We start from the raw sequence: 17,324 nt of genomic DNA, 5'->3' as shown, positions 1-17,324 counted from the left end.
ATATTATTTGCTCTCTTTTTTTCTTTATCGTTATTTTTCCCTTTTGTTCCTATTCTTCTTCACAACATGACTAATGTGGAAATATGTTTAATATAACTGTACATGCCTGGAGGCAGGAGGACCCAAGCTCAGTTCCGGCCTCAGACACTTAACACCCACACAAAAAAACTAGCCATGTAACCTTGGGCAAGTTACTTAACCCCAATTGCCCTGCAAAAAGAAAAAAATATATAATTGTACATGTATAGCCTGTATCAAACTGCATGCCATCTCGAGAAGGGGGGAGTGAAGGGAGGAGAAGGAAATTTAGAACTCAAAATCTTATAGAAGTGAATGTTGGGGGTGTGAAAAGTGGGAGTTGGAGTGGCAGGTTTTTTATAGTTGCCTTAGAAACGGGACTTTTTTCTCCCTGTGCTTCAGCCCTCCAAGAATCAGTGTCACCCTGTGCCTCCAGCAGCATGTCTGTGAGCAAGCTCTGCATCGAGCTGCAGGATTCCTGGCTGCTGAGCAGGACATCCGAAAGGAAATCCAGAAAGCTGTGCAGAGTTTAGAGCAGACAGCCCAAGTAACTCTTGGTAACTCTCGTAACTGCTTCAAGGGGTTCATCAAGGTTCTGGATTTCAGGACATTCCAAAGAAATGTCTGCAAGCTCAAGAACATTTGCCACAGCTAACATCTCTGAAGACCAAGCTCCCTACTCAACAGTACTATAGATTTCATGAGCACTGGCAGCTTGTATTGCAATGCTTGGTCTTCCTGGCGGCATCTGTTGTGTATTTGGAAATGGAAACACTTGTGACCAGAGAAGCAGTTACAGGAATCCTTGGCATTGAACCAGACTGAGAAAGAGGATTTCATTTGGACATTGAAGACTATCTCTCTGGAATGCTAATTCTTGCTAGTGAACTGTCTAGTCTGTCAGTTAACAGTGTCACTGCTGGGGGCTATGCCATCCTCTTCATATCTCTACTTTCATCAATGAGTTCGATTCTGGCTTCTAACTTCTCAACTTAAAAAATGATTCACTGAGAAAACACTATGATGGTAGAGGCCCAGAAGACTACACTGGGAGGCAAAGAGACCCGGATGAGGCCTGATCAACGTGGCGGCGAGTTGATCCACCAACCACAAGGGCCACTGCCTGGCCTATCACTTCTGGGCTGGGATAGGAGGGAGCTGGGTAAGAGTCAAATGCAGGGCCCCTGGCAGTGGCAGCAGCTACTCCTGGGACTACCAACCCACAGCCTGGAAATTTAAAAAGCCCTATCTGAAATTCCAGGGATCAGGATGGCAGAGTGAACCCCGGCTGCTCCAATCCCCTCCTCTGACCCTGAAAACACAGTAATTATTATTCCAGAGCAAAACTTTAGACAGTAAAGGCTTGGGAACCCTAGAGGCAGGATGTGGCTAAGGCCCTGCCTCAAAATGGGTAAAAAGCATATTGCAAAGACAAAGACTACAGAATCCTATTATTGTGAGAGGGAGGAACCAAATTCAGAAGGAGGCAGTATTGACTCCACACCCACAGCTGGAGCCTCAACAGGGAACTGGTCTCAAGCGCAGAAAGCATTCTTAGATGAGCTCAAAAAGAACTTCAAAAACCAAATTAGAGAGGCAGAAGATAAAATGAATAATTCTTTTAAAATCAAAATTGCAAAATTAGGAAAACATTACAATGCAGAAAACAGATCCTTAAAAAGAAAAATGTGTGAACTAAAAATGAAATCTGAACACATGGAAAAAAAGCTTCAAAAACTAATTGAGGAAAATAATTTGCTAAAAATTAGAATCAACCAAATTGAAGCAAATGAGGAACCAAGAATCAGTCAAACAAAACATCCAGAATGGAAAATGAGAAAAAGAGGTAAAATGTCTCAATGGAAAAATAACTGACCTGGAAAACAGATCCAGGAGAGATAATCTGAGGTTCACAGGCCTATCAGAAAATCATGATGAAAAAATGAGCCTGGACAACATTCTCCAAGAGCTCATCAAGGAAAACTGCCCTGAGATCCCAGAACCAGAGGGTAAAATAGAAATTGAGAGAATCCACCAGACATCTCCTAAAAGAGATCCCAAACTGAAAAGTCCTCGAAATGTTGTGGCCAAATTCCAGAACTATCAGGTAAAGGAGAAAAATACTACAAGCAGCCAGAAAGAAACAATTCAAATATCACAGAACCACAGTGAGGATGGCACACGATCTGGCAGCTTCTACAATGAAAGATTGGAGGAACTGGAATATGATTTTTTGCAAGGCAAAAGAGCTCGGGTTATAACCAAGGATCACCTATCCAGGGAAACTGAACATATTCTTCCAGGCAAGGAGATGGATGATCATTCAACAATATAACAGATTCCCAGACTTTTCTGATGAAAAAGCCAGAGCTCAACGAAAAATTCAACCTCCAATTACAAGACTCAAGAAAGACATAGAAATGTAAATAAGGAAAACACACACACACACACACACACACACACACACATACACACACACCCTATTATTTAATAAGAGAAAATTGTTTACATCCCTATTTGAGAAATTAATACCTGCTAATACTGAAAATTCTAAATCTATGGCAAAATCTAAAAGGTATATATAGATAAATAGAGGGTGTGAGTATAAATTATACAAAATGATGATTAAAAAACCTTATTAAGGGCTGCAAAGGGACTGCAATGGAAGAAGAGGAAAGAATGAAGCAGAAAAGGGTAAATTATACCACACAAAGAGGCATAAAAACACTATAGTAGAGGGAAAGAAGGGAGGGAGATGAGCATTATATGAGTTTTTCCCTCATTGGTTCTGGTGCAAGGAGAGAATAACACAACCAGTTAAGTATAGGACTCTATTGAGAAGAGACATAAAACTTATCATAATAGAGGGAAAGAGGGGAGGGAAAGGAGCATTTCATGAGATCTATTCTTGTCAATCTTGGTGCAAGGAAGACATAACATACTACATTAAGTATAAAAATCTATCATACCCTACAGGCAGTAGGAGGGGGGAAGGGCTCACAAAAGGGGGGGGGGGTTAGAAGGGAGGGAAGAAGGGGGAAGGGTAGGAAAAGAGAGGGGGGCTGATAAGAATGGAATACTGAGGGAGGCGGTGATCAAAATGAAAACTCTTAAGGAGGAGAAGGGAAAAGGGAAGAAAAAAGCATAAGCAGGGGAGGGAATAGGATGAGGGAAAGAGACAGATAGTAATCATAACTGTGAATGTGAATTGGAGGAACTCTCCCATAAAACAGAGGATGATAGCAGAATGGATTAAAAACCATAATCCTACAATATGCTGTTTATAAGAAACACATGGGGGATACACACAGGGTAAAGGTGTAAAGGCTGGAGTAAAATATATCATTCATCAGCTAAAGTAAAAAAAGCAAGGGTAGCAATCCTTATCTCAGACAAAGCAAAAGCAAAAGTAGATCTAATTAAAAGGGATAAGGAAGGAAACCATATCCTGCTAAAAGGCATCATCAAAAATGAAGCAATATCATTACTAAACATTTATGCACCAAGCAGTACAGCATCCATATTCCTAAAGGAGAAGTTAAGGATGTTAGAGGAAGAAATAGATAGCAAAACTATATTAGTGGGGGACTTCAATCTCCCCCTCTCTGAGCTTGATAAATCTAACCTCAAAATAAACAAGAAAGAAGTTAAGGAGGTATATAGAATCTTAGAGAAGATAGATATGGTAGACCTCTGGAGAAAAATGAATGGGGATAAAAAGGAATATACCTTCTTCTCAGCAGTATATGGCACATATATAAAAACTGACCAGGTACTAAGGCATAAAAACCTCAAAATTCAACACAGAAAGGCAGAAATATTAAATGCATCATTTTCAGATCATGATGCAATAAAAATTATATGTAATAAAGGACTATGGAAAGACAGACTAAAAACTAATTGGAAACTAAATAACTTAATCCTAAACAATGAGTGGGTCAGGGGCGGCCAGGTAGCACAGCGAGTAAGAGCACCGGCCCCAGTGTCGGGATGACCTGGGGAATTGAATCCGGGCTCAGACACTTAGCACTCACCCAAAAACACCTGGCCATGTAACCTTGAGCAAGTTATTTAACCCCAATTGCTTTAAAAAAAAAAAAAAAGAATGAGTGGGTCAAACAAGAAATTATACAAACAACCGGTAACTTCATTCAAGAGAATGACAATAATGAGACAACATACCAAAACTTGTGGGATACAGCAAAAGCAGTTCTTAGGGGAAGTTTTATATCCCTGAATGCATACATAAATAAAATAAAGAAAATGGAGGTCAATAAATTGCGCATGCAACTGAAAAAGCTAGAAAAAAAAACAAATTGAAAATTCTCAATTAAATACTAAATTAGAAATAATGAAAACCAAAAGAGAGATTAAGAAAATTGAATTTAAGAAAACTATTGAATTAATAAATAAAATTAAGAGCTGGTATTATGAAAAATCCAATAAAATTGATAGACCCTTAGACAATATGATAAAAAAAAGAAAGAAGAAAATAAAATTATGAGTATTAAAAATGCAACGGGTAAATCTACCTCCAGTGAAGAGGAAATTAAAACAATAATCAGGAATTATTTTGTCCAATTGTATGCACATAAATTTGGCAATCTTAGTGAAATGGATAAATATTTACGAAAATATAAGCTGCCCAGACTAAATGAAGAAGTAAACTACTTAAATAACCCCATCTCATAAAAAGAAATTGAACAAGCCATCAATGAACTCCCTAACAAAAAATTTCCAGGGCTAGATGGCTTTACTAGTGCATTCTACCAAACATTTAAAGAACAATTGACAATTTACAATTTTACAAACTATTTGGGAAAATTGGAGAAGGACTTCTGCCAAATTCCTTTTATGACACAAATATGGTACTGATACCTAAATTGGGAATAGACAAAACAGAGAAAGAAAATTACAGACCAATTTCCCTTATGAATATAGATGCAAAAATTCTAAATAAAATATTAGCAAAAAGACTACAGCAACTCATCACGAGAATAATACACTCTGATCAGGTAGGATTTATTCCAGAAATGAAAGGGTGGTTCAATATCAGGAAAACTAAACTAGCAGAAACCATATGATTATCTCAATAAACACAGAATAGGCTTTTGACAAAATACAACACCCATTCCTATTCAAAACGCTAGAAAGTATAGAAATCAATGGAGTCTTCCTTAAAATAATAAGGAGCATCTACCTAAAACCATCAGGAAGTATTAGATGTAATGAGGATAAGCTAGAAGCATTTCCAATAAGATCAGAGGTGAAACAAGTGTGTCCACGATCACCCCTCTTATTCAATTTGGTACTAGAAATGTTAGCAGTAGCAATAAGAGAAGAAAAAGAAATTGAAGGAATCAAATTAGGCAAAGAAGAGACTAGGCTATCGCTCTTTGCAGATGATATGATTATATACTGAGAAAATCCTATAGAATCAAGTGAAAAACTATTTGAGATAATAAACAAATTTGCCAAAGTTTCAAGATATAAAATAAACCCACATAAGTCCTCGGCATTACTATATATCTCTAACGAAATCCAACAGCAAGAGATAGAAAGAGAAATCCCATTTAAAGTTACTGTAGACATCATAAAATATTTGGGAATCTACCTGTCAAAACAAACCCAGAACTTATATGAACACTATTACAAAATACTTTTCACACAAATAAAGTCAGATCTAACTAACTGGAAAAACATCAATTGCTCATGGCTGGGTCGAGCTAATATAATAAAAATGACAATTTTACCTAAATTAAATTACATATTTAGTTCCATACCAATCAATCAACCAAAAAATTACTTTATAGAGCTAGAAAAAATAGTAGCAAAATTCATTTGGAAGAACAAAAGGTCCAGAATATCAAGGCAATTAATGAAAAGAAATGTTAGGGAAGGTGGCATATCAGATTTTAATCTTATTATAAAGCAGCAGTCATCAAAACTACTTGGTACTGGCTGAGGAATAGAGTAGTAGAACAATGGAATAGACTGGGTACACAAGACCCAGCAGTCAATGACTATAATAATCTACTGTTTGATAAACCCAAAGACCCCAGTTTTGAGGACAAAATTACTTGACAAAAACTGCTGGGAAAACTGGAATATAGTATGGCAGAAATTGGGCATAGACCAATATCTAACACCATACACCAAAATAAAGTTGAAATGGGTGCATGATTTAGGTATAAAGGCTGACACTATAAATAGCAATCTGGGAGAGCAAGGGATAGTTTACCTGTCAGATCTATGGAGAGGGAAAGACTTTATGACAAAAAAAGAATTAGAGAGCATTATAAAATGCAAAATGGATAATTACATTGAAAAGCTTCTGTACAAATAAAAGCCAATGTCACCAAGATTAAGAGGGAAGTGGAAAACTAGAAAAGAATTTTTACAACCAATGTCTCTGATAAAGGCCTCATTTCTAAAATATACAAAAAACTGAGACAAATCTATTAGAATACAAGCCACTCCCCAATTGATAAATGGTCAAAGGATATGAACAGGCAATTCTCAGAAGATGAAATTAAAGATATCTATAAGCATATGAAAAAATGTTATAAATCACTAGTGATTAGATAAATGCAAATCAAAACAACTCTTAGGTACTATACATCTCACCGGCCAGATTGGTTAAGATGACAAAACAGGAAAATGATAAATGCTGGAGAGGATGTGGAAAAATTGGAACACTAATGCATTGTTGGTGGAGTTGTGAACTGATCTGATTGGAGAGCAATCTGGAACTATGACCAAAGGAGTATAAATAAGTGCATACCCTTTGACCCAGTAATACCACTTCTAGGGCTGTATCCCAAAAAGATCAGAGAAGTGGGAGGGACCTGTATGTGCAAAAATATTTATAGCGGCTCTTTTTGTGGTGGCAAAGAATTGGAAATCAAGGGGATGCCCATCAATTGGGGAATGGCTGAACAAGCTGTGGTATATGAATGTAATGGAATACTACTGTGCTATAAGAAATGAGGAGCAGACGGACTTCACAATAACCTGGAGAGACATATAAACTGATGCAGAGCGAGAAGAGCAGAACCAGGAGAAATCTCTATACAATCACAGACACAACATATGTGTGACAATTAACTTCAATAGACTGGGTCCCTCTCAGCAACGTAAGGTTATAAGACAACTCCAAAAGACTCATGACTGAAAGAGATACCCACACCCAGAGAAAGAGATGCGGAGTCTGAATGCAGAGTGAAACAAACTACTGGCTCTCTTTCTTTTTCTTGTTGTGCTGTGTTTCCTCTTTCCCACTGATCACTCCATCAGTTATAATCCTTCTGTACAACCTGACTAATGATTAATGTGAAGATATTTGTAGATCCTATATTCGAGTGCATACCGCCATGATGGGGGGAGGGGAGGAGAGGGATGGGGAAAAAATTGGAAACTCAAGGGACTGTGGAACTGAATGTTGTAAAATAAAAGCAGATAAATAAACAAACAACAGCAACAACAAAAACTGCTATGATGGCCTGAAGTATGATGTGAAAAAAGTAGAAGTGGTCTACGTCTTCCTGATCCGAGGTTTCAATAAGAAAGCAGCAGCTGCTTGTACAGAGAAATAGATTTCCTTTTTGTTAGCTTTGTTTAACTCCAGTGGTTGCCAATGAGGGGTGGGAGTTTTAATATCCCTCTCCTGTGGTGGTTTAGAATATGCAAATGCTGAAAACTTCTCTTTATTTTCTTACCAGTGGCATGGTGCAGGTATAAGAAACGAGACATGTTTTTTAAGGAAAAAAAGCCTTCAGAAGGACAGAATTCCCTTTGTTGTTTGCAGTGAACTTATGCTATAATTCAGTGTATTTCAGTTCTGCCAATAGTAGTAATTGCCAACTTTTTGGTAAAAAAAGTTCTCATGTTAATCCTGACTTTCTTGACATATTGTGTTGAGTGTTTGGTGTCTTGCTTGTATATTTTTCCATCTCTGATAATTCCTACTCTTTACATATCCCAAAAGTCAGATCAATCATGTCTGGATCTGACATGAACTTGTAAACAATTAAAAAGAATTTTTATAAAATTGAAAAAATATATAAACATGCTTTCTGGTTAAATAACGCTTTTGTTAATTCTAGTCCTGTTAATGAATTGAGTGTCAAAAAAGTTTTATATGGGAGGCATTTCTTAAGTATTCTTAATAATACTTGTAAAAATAAGAAGATTTATGAATTTTGATACATTATTTAATTTCAGCTTTCTCTTTCTCATCTGCCAAGCAGAATTAAGAATACTCTCTATCTGTTATTCATAGATGTAATGAATGTTATTAAGACAGAAACCATACTGCTTAGAGCTAATTGAAAGTTGTCAGTATTTACACTTGTAATACAAAGTAGTTACTAGCCTTGAAGTTTAATACTAGTCATTCTGTTTGTAACATAGAATATACATGATCATAATTTAAGGATTTTAGCCTCTATGTTAAGGAAAATAGAAACAGTGACACAAGTTATTACAGAGATTAATTTATAAACTGTTAACAGCACATATAAATTAATTTACAGACTATTGACAATTGTGAATTTTAAGAGGTAATTGATGAGAAACATTTTTTGAGAACTCTTTTTGAAGAGTAGATTGTGGAAAGGTCTCTTTAAGAGCTTAGCCACTGAAAGGCAAGGTAAAGCAAGGCATTTAAAAATAATATCACTATCTGACCTGAAAAAAAAGGCTTTCCACTTAGATGATTTAAAGAAGATAGGGATTTGATGTCAAGTATTTTTTTTTTCTTTTTAAGTGTTGATTCTGCTTGAAAATGTCAAAAGTCTGTGGGAAAGGAATGGGTTATAATTCCAAGCAGAAAATACATTCAAATGGGAGAAGAGGGATGGGTTGATTTTGAATGTGTGCTTTGTTTATTTGTTGTAGCTGTATTATTGCAGTCATATAACAAATAAAATTTGTTTGTATTTAAAAAAAGAAGTAAATGGTGAAAACTAAAAACAAATAAATTTTGTAAAAACTTTTTTAAAAGAAATAAAATAAAACAAAATAGTAGTTCACACAGGACTAAATGATCTCAAAGGTTGCTTCTGGTTCATAAAGTTTATTATGCTGAGGTTTGGAAGAGCTTTCCATCTTCCCTCCTACTCTCTCTTGTCTCCTTACAACCTACCCAAAATACAAATTACAAGCAAATAAAAGAGGAAACCAAAAAAAAAGAAAGGAAAATAACTTTTGCCAAACTTCATGAAGGAATGCTAGACTTTCTATGCTATGCCTCTCAGAATTCACCTACAGACACACAGTCTTTCTTCCTCATCATCATTATTAAACAAACATTTTTATCAATCACCTACTATGTAGAAGGGCACTATGCTAGGCTCTGGAGACACAAAGGCAAAAATGAAATGGTCCCTGGTTTTAAAATCTTGCAGTCTACTCAAAGTACTAATGCAAGTCTGGTAAGACTTACCAGAACCTACACTCAGCTGCCACAAGTAGTCCTTGGAAACCCAGGGTCACCTCCATGTCTCACGGAAGCTGAGAGGAAGGCCTTTAGTAGGAAATGGCTTCATTTCTTTGCTTAAAGTAGCATATGGGGCATCTAGGTGGCACAGTGAATAGGGCACCAGCCCTGGAATCAGGAGGACCTGAGTTCAAACACGGACTCAGACACCTAACAATTCCTAGCCATGTGACCTTGGGCAAGTCACTTAACCCCAAATGCCTTGCCTTCCCCCTTCCAAAAAGCAAAAATAAATTAACAAATAAATGAATGAATGAATGAAGTAGCATTCAAATTCCCCAATCAGACCTACCCATACTGAAATATCAAAAATGAATTCCAATGTCAAAATGAAATTATTTTTAATCATGAACTCCTTTGGTTGTTCCCTGTCTTCATCTATAATCAAGAATCAATTATGCAAAGACTTGAAATAATCTTTCAAAATCATTTTTACTGAAAAAGTCACTGGCAGTTAAGAAACCAATGCTGCTGTACGGGAATCAGTAAAGAGAGATGCTGGCTCCCTTTGATAAGATGATAAACTTGCTAAAGATAGGCTGTGTTGCATGTGGACTATTTACAGCCAAAAGTTACCCTCCAGGTCATGTTTCTGACCTGCAAGCAAGACGTGTTAATAGAATACAAGATTGAAGGGTCACTCAATCTAAGAAGCCAGGATTATCATGACATTATCTTGGGATGAGTTGTCTTCAAAATCTCAATAACCCAATAGTATGAGTAGAACATCGTCTCAATGTAATTATGTTGTCTATCTTCATGTTGGATCATCTGGACTTGCCATGCAAAAACTGAAACCTCCTTGTAGAACCTTAGAGTGGTAATGACACCTGGGGTAGCATAATAATGTGCTTCCAGAGCATAATGTGGAGTGTCCTCAAAGTAACTGCCTTTTGCCTTTACCTGCCCCACTGGACTAGTATGCAGACGTTGACATGTCACATTAGGGGCCTGTAAATAGCTGATTGAAATGTGTAATAATGGTGGTCTTGTCCTGTTCTAATGTAGTTTTTATCTCCAAGCATCTATGAAGCTCAATATACTGTGCTATGTAAATATTTTTATTGATTTAACACTGGTTTAACTGTCATCTCAATGCTAACATACCTTTAGGGATCAAATGATTAAAAAAAAAGATAGCTGACCAACCTAAAGTGATTTAAAATTCTGAAAGAATTGTGATGCACAGAGACACCTTAAGTTCTGTGTATGAGGTGGTAGATAGATAAAATTGGGGAAAAAAAGATAAGAGTGTGTGTATCAGTTAGCTAAATAGCTTCTTCAATGCCTAGTACAGGGCCTTAAGAAAAATAAACTCAATAAACACCTGTTATACTGAATAGTCAGAACCTGAATTCCAGGTTAAGGCTCCAACAAGCTCATTTAGTTTAAAGATTTAAGATTTTATCAATCTTGGTTTCACTGACATAGATTACAATCTTTTTACAATTTGAGTATCATCTTTGAGAGATGCTATGGACAAAAAACTTCTTACTTTGTGGCCAACCAGGTAAGGAACCTCTCCAAACTTAGCCAAGCTGGTCCTTGGACAACAGACGTACAGTTAACCATCAGAGCAAACACAAAACCTTTCTGACTTGGCAGGACCTATGAATTCATGACCTATCAAAAACTATACTCCACAAGTTCATCTAATGTGTTTACCTAAAGTAAATCCTTCTTTCAACTGGATAGTTTCATTTGCTCATTTCTACAGGATGACAACCTTTATTTGAATAGTCTATCAAAGGTAAAGGGAATAAGGACCAGTTTGGAACACAGAGCTGGCCCGGTACATATGGCACTGGACTTGAAGTCAGGGAAACCTGAGTTCAAATGTAACCTTAGACACTTACTACTTGTGTGACTCTGGGCAAGTCACTTCACCTCTGTCTGCCTTGTGTCCTCACCTGTAAAATGGGGATAACAGGGTCGGCTAGGTGGCGCAGTGAGTAAAGTGCCGACCCTGGAGTCAGCAGGACAGGAGCTCAGTTCCGGCCTCAGATACTTAACACCCACACAAAAAAAAGTGTAACCTTGGGCAAGTTACTTATCCCCAATTGCCCTACAAAAGACAAAAAAAAAAAATGAGGATAATAGCACTTACCTCCTAGAATTGTTGTGAGGATAAAATGAGATAATATTTGTAAAGTGCTTTGTAAAATGTAAGGGAATATATAAATATTAGCTATTATGGTTGCTATTATTTTCTATTCCTGCTAAATCAAATTTTAAATTTTCATAAAGTAAATTCATTTCAACAAATATTTATTAAGATAAATTTAGTTACAGTTATCTTAAAAAAAACACATTTTTCGGTAAAATACAACTGATTTTTACATTATCTACTCTTTCTGATTTCATCAGAATATGGTTTATCAGAAAAAACTGAATTTATCACTCTATGTATTGGTCTTAAGTTTCATTTATTGCTTGCCATGAGAAAAATGTTTAAATAACTTTTTTTTTCTTTAGAGAAAGAGTGGCTGGGGTGGAGGAAAGGGGAGGGATGGCAGACTGTAATGTTTCAAGAATTTTAGATATGAGTGCTTTCTCTTTGAAAAAACACTACCTTCCTTTTTTCCCAAAAAAATTTTCATAGTTAAGATTAACTGCATTATTAGAGGATACCATTAGCAATTTAATATATGCTACTATAGCAACTATTTAGAAATCCTTTACTACATGTGCCATTGAATTAAGTAGATTTGTCAAAGGCAAATCACAATGAAAACAGGCTTAGAAAAGTTTTCAGCTGTTGTTTTGGAGTGGAAAAACAAACTAAAAGCAGAAGCATTTTTAAGATAGTCTAAAAAACAGCTGAGAAATAAAAAGTATTTCGATGGTAATGTGATAAAGAGTCTCTACCATCGGGTTAAAGGACATCATCACTAAGTTTGACTGCTAGGAGCAGGTGTGAGACTGGTGATTTTCATGAAATAAAATATAAACAACCTTGAGCTCAACTGACTGTCCCAGACTTGACTGGGTCACAAAGCCCCTTACACGGCCATGTCTATCGGGCACAGAATTTCAAAAGCTAACACAAGCACACGTTGTTCAATAAAAAGTATGTTTCAAATGATAAATTAATGTTAGTTCTCATTCTAAACATTTTTATTCATAATATATGACAGCAGATTTTCACAGACTAGGGGGAAAAACTAATATGCAAATCAATTATGTTTTTCATTTAGTGGCATCAAAAAGGAATCAACTTTTTCTAAAAGCAGAAGAATAAAGTGCTCATTTTAATACAGGTGGTTACTCCTTTCTCCACATCATTTCAAAAGAATAAGACTCCTCCAATACAATCTGTGAAAAACCATGAAGAACTATCTTTAAATTGGAAAAATCTAAGTTTCATAATTAATGCTATCCTAATTTCTACATATTAAAATTTTTTATCCCTAAGTATTTAAAATTCAGAAGACAACTAGTCAAACTGATACAAAACTGTTCCTTTTTTTGTTGTTGTTTTATTTTTTGGAGGGGGGAAAGCAAAGCAATTGGTTAAGTGACTTGCCCAAGGTCACACAGCTAGTTAAGTGTCAAGTGTCTGAGGCCAGATTTGAAACCAGGTCCTCCTGACTCCAGAGCCAGTGCTCTATTCACTGTACCACCTAGCTGTGCCATCTGATACAAAAGGTGCTACTAATTGTAAATTTGAATTAATCAATTAGGCAGGCCTTTCAAAATTCCTATTTTGAAGTAACTTTTTAGCTGTTGGTTCCACTTGCCATATATGCTGAAAATAATAAAAATTCACTTTTAAAATATTCTATAACTGAATTTTCAGTAATAAATGACAGGAATTTCTTTAACTGGGGAGATTTTTATATAGCGTTAACTAAAATATATCAAGTGAGGAAATCTTGTAGCAATAAATATTAAATGTAAGTAAAAAAAGATGCCATTCTTCTCTCTAGGTTATTATTTCAACTAAGAAAAAAAGCAACATGGGGCAGCTAGGTGGCACAGTGAATAGAGCACCAGCCCTGGCGTCAGGAAGACCTGAGTTCAAATTTAGCCTCAGATACTTAACACAAAAACTAGCTGTGTGACCTTGGGCAAGTCACTTAACCCCAATTGCCCTTCCCTCCCCCCTCCCAAAACAACAACAACATAAAAAAAGCAACTTTTAGAGATGTTAAGAGAGGGTCTGAGTGAATTCTCTTCAGAATATGGGCCTTCCATCATCTGGGCCCAGGCTTAGCTTTCCAAGTTCTTTTCTATCCCCCAAAATGATAAGACAAGATAATTAGCACTTCTGCAGCGCAGTATGCAAAGTGCTTTAGAAGTGCTATCTCCCAACAGCCACTCTGTGTGATAGGTGCTATTATTATCCCCATTTTAGAAATAAGGAAGCTGATTGAAGTTACTTGCTTAGGGTCACACAGCTGAAAAGTGTCTGAAACTAAATTTGAACTCTGTCTTCTTAGCTCCCAGTTCCTCTCTCACTTCCACTGTATCACAGAGCTGCGCAGTTCCCTCTGCTCCACTCCCCATTTGTGCTGCTCTACCGATGGTCCACAACAAAGTCTTGCAGCCACAATACTTCTGTTCATGGCCTTACCCCTCCTCAGGATGATCTGTCTGGCTCTTTCTTCTCTCTTTTATCTATAACCCGCTCAGCCTTCAAGGCTCAGCTCAACTCCCACTTTTTAAGGGAATCAAAAAAAAAGAAACTGGGAGGAGTGAGTCTTTCTCTAGTGGCCTTCCAACCAGAGATCTCTCCCTCCTCAGAACACCATAACCTTCCTCCCACTGTATTTTGGATAACCTTTCCCCATGTCAGAGCAGCTTCTATCTTCAACCAGACTCTAAACTCCTCAAAGGCAGCCTATTCTTTGGATCTTCCACCACAACAAACCAAACCTACTGACACTCACTAGACAGAAGCTGACTGACTGAACTCTGGTGACCAGCTCTCACTGGCTGGCTGGCAGGCCAGTGACTCTTTGCTTCTGACAGCACCCTGGTGCTCCCTTTCACTGGGGCTTTTGGTTGTATAGGGATAATGCTCCAAGCGCTGATTTTGTTTCAAGATTCCTACAATTCTTACTGAGTTGAGTGGAGCCATAGTGCACAGAGCTCTAGTCCTGACTCCAGGAGTCAAGAAGACTGGCCTCAGATGAGTACTGGCTGTATGACCCTGGGCAAGTCATTTCACTATTTGCCTCAGTCTCCTCATTTGTAAAATGAACTGGAGAAGGAAATGGCAAACCACTCCTGTATCCTTGCCAAGAAAACCCCAAATGCAGTTGGACATCAACACCAACAAAGAGTTAGACACGACACTGTTTGTTTTTTGTTTATTCTGGTCTTGAAATAAGAACACCAAGGCTGAACCAATATCAGGTCCCTATATGGGCCTAAAAAATGACAAGTATGAATACTGCCAGCTGGGGTTATAGGAAGAACTCAAACAACAGATCTGTAAAGTGTGGGCAGAAAGCATCTTTAAACCCTCCCTCCACATGATCCCTGATCTTGTCAAGCATCCCCCTTAAATCCCATCTCCAACATTCTCCAATAATCTGCTCTAGCTGGCGAGGGATTTGGAGCCCTATAGCGAGGAAAACAGAGACACTTGCAGGCCCCAACCAGCTGTCTGAAACAAGTTAATTTAGCAACCTGTTTACAGCTGGAGAGAAAACTTACCCCAACACAGATGCCAACTTGGCAAAAGCTTCATGAAATCCTGCAGGGTCACTCTGAGTTCTAATGGGTAGCAATAAATACTCGCCACCCCCACGTACACGTGCTGCTACAATCCTGAGCAGAGTGTGCAGCCGTTTGCAGTTTGGGTTACTGAAGCTCAGACATCAATCTATCTTCAGGGAATTTAAGCTTAACAACTGGGTTGTTCCCCCTGCTCCCACCCCGTGGAGAGTAGATGTAATTGAAAGGGTTCATGCATTTCCCACTTCATAAAGAAAAGGAAGTGCTGATGGTAAGAAAGAAAATTAAGAGCTTATTCACCTGATACCCAAATACCTCAAATATGACAAATTCCACAGTTTGGAACCTTTTGTGGAATGTGTTTATGCCACATAAAACTGCTTACAGGAGTCTTAAACTGTTAGCACCCGGCCTATACTGACTCCCTGCTGTACACAAACAAACTTTGAGGCTTATTACAAGGTATTTTTGTTGACAGGGTTATTTAATCCTGTCAAGATTAAACTTCCAGAGGTGCAACACAATTCCAAGGCACAAATCACAAAGGCATGTTTGAAATGACGACTGTTCGGGTAACAATTGCTGAGATTACCCTTAGAAATCAAGAGGAACTGAAAACTCAGGGCAAGCTCTGGAAGGATGTTCAATCAAAGTTCAATCAACTGAACTGAAAAAACTTCCTTTATTTGCCTGAATGTGTTCTGGTCACTTGACTGGTGGTGATTACAAATAATCACTTTACAATGAGAAGCTCATGTAAAAATATTCAGATGGTAATATTCCAATCATGTTTTCCTGGAATATAAGGCTGAGCTAATGGAAGTTACAATGCTGATACATTTAAAAACTCACCAACCCTTACCAAAGAAGTAGGCCAGAATTTAAAAGTGCTGAAGTTGAGAAATTTTAGAAAATTTTACGCCAAAAAATCTTTCACTTAAGCTGCTTGATACTGGCCAAATTCATGAAATATAAATATAACAAATATCCAAATGAAGCTGGTGTCTTTATTCTTATTCAACATCATCAATGTATGGTAAGCCAGATGTTACTGAGGTACTCAGTGATCATTTCTATTCTTGAATTAAAAAGCAATTACTACTAATCTCTGTTTCTTTGAAACAAAAATATCTGGTATCTCAATGTTTCTTGATCTAGCAAAAACAATCAGGTGATCAATTTAGATTTAGGCCTGTAGAAAAACTCGGAAAATAGAAATTTCATTCCGGATAGCATGGCTTTAAATCTCAATCTATTTTAGGAGCAAGCGGATAGACAGAAACATTTGATACATGAAGAATATTCATGACTTCATGCTTACATGAAATTCAGTTGTGTTGAGAATGTGACGCCCATCGGGACTCCAACATGAAGCCACCAGTCCGGCCGAGCCTTCGTCTATCTTACAGTGCCAGTCAGGCTGTTCTAAGGACCAGACCTCAATTCATTCAAGAGAGACAAAGAAGGAAAAACTGATAAGTCTATAAAAATTCATCTCCTCAAAGAACCAAAAAATAGGAAAGGGAAGAACTGATCATCAAAAAAGCACGTATTACAGAATTCAAGAAATCTAGAAACACCTGCTATCATGAAGGACTGGCGCTGGATTCCACTACAAAAGTAAGCCATAACTCTTGGTGATTAAATCTACTTTATTTAACATTTAATGAGTTAATAACATCGAATGGAAGGCATCCCTAATGCTTCATTCACCAAAACTTCAAGTCACTAACAAAGTGGCTGCATATGAGATTTTTCAAAAATATATACCACCCAAACTGCTAATGATTTATAAATATTTCTAATTCTTAACCTGATTTCACCTAATAAGAAACATTTGTTTTATGTTTGTATTTGTTTATTTCTATTATTTGCCCACATATTTATGTGCATTGCATATGTATATATACACAAATGTCATATATATTTATATATGTAAATTCTGTCCTATCTTTGGAAAAAATCAAGAGTTGTTACATGAGCCCTAAAATATAGACTTTATTTCCAATCATACTGCCAAACTTATTCTGGCACAGAGTCAAAGAAATAACACTACTTTTCCAAAATAAATGACTAGGAAAGTTTCAAAATCCCAGTGGAGTATATGGGCTCAGATAAATCA

The 17,324-nt window shown here is 37.0% G+C and overlaps 2 protein-coding genes and 1 pseudogene across 6 annotated transcripts in view; 2 read left to right on the top strand and 1 right to left on the bottom strand.

Moving 5' to 3' along the window:
• Positions 1-17,324, bottom strand: part of WRAP73 (WD repeat containing, antisense to TP73) — a 44,203-nt gene that overhangs the window by 21,811 nt on the left and 5,068 nt on the right. Inside the window, exons 1-2 of one of the 3 annotated variants that reach the window (XM_069078310.1) lie at positions 16,524-17,322; positions 11,428-11,582 (exon numbers count right to left, since the gene is read on the bottom strand). Coding sequence is in view for 1 of the 3 variants with exons in the window: in XM_069078312.1 (XP_068934413.1) it covers positions 16,524-16,640 (117 nt within the window). In the remaining 2 variants the exon portion in view is untranslated. Of the gene's footprint in view, positions 1-11,427; positions 11,583-16,523; positions 17,323-17,324 lie in introns of those variants that run through there. The other 2 variants (XM_069078312.1, XM_069078311.1) reach the window with 2 other exon arrangements.
• On the top strand, positions 264-11,380 carry LOC138153898 (translin-like; annotated as a pseudogene).
• TP73 (tumor protein p73) overlaps positions 16,685-17,324 on the top strand; it is a 223,245-nt gene continuing 222,605 nt past the window's right edge. For all 3 annotated transcript variants that reach the window (XM_069078308.1, XM_069078306.1, XM_069078309.1), the window contains exon 1: positions 16,685-16,822. In XM_069078308.1, the coding sequence (XP_068934409.1) occupies positions 16,791-16,822 (32 nt within the window). In that variant the 5' untranslated portion in view covers positions 16,685-16,790. The remainder of the gene's footprint in view (positions 16,823-17,324) is intronic.

The sequence above is a fragment of the Petaurus breviceps genome, unplaced genomic scaffold (assembly GCF_028583685.1).
Source record: "Petaurus breviceps papuanus isolate PSGF00001 unplaced genomic scaffold, PetGlider_PUasm1.0 91041, whole genome shotgun sequence".
Lineage (NCBI taxonomy): Eukaryota > Metazoa > Chordata > Mammalia > Diprotodontia > Petauridae > Petaurus > Petaurus breviceps.
The sequence above is the reverse complement of the archived record's forward strand: the minus strand, read 5'-3'. Positions and strand labels throughout refer to the sequence as shown.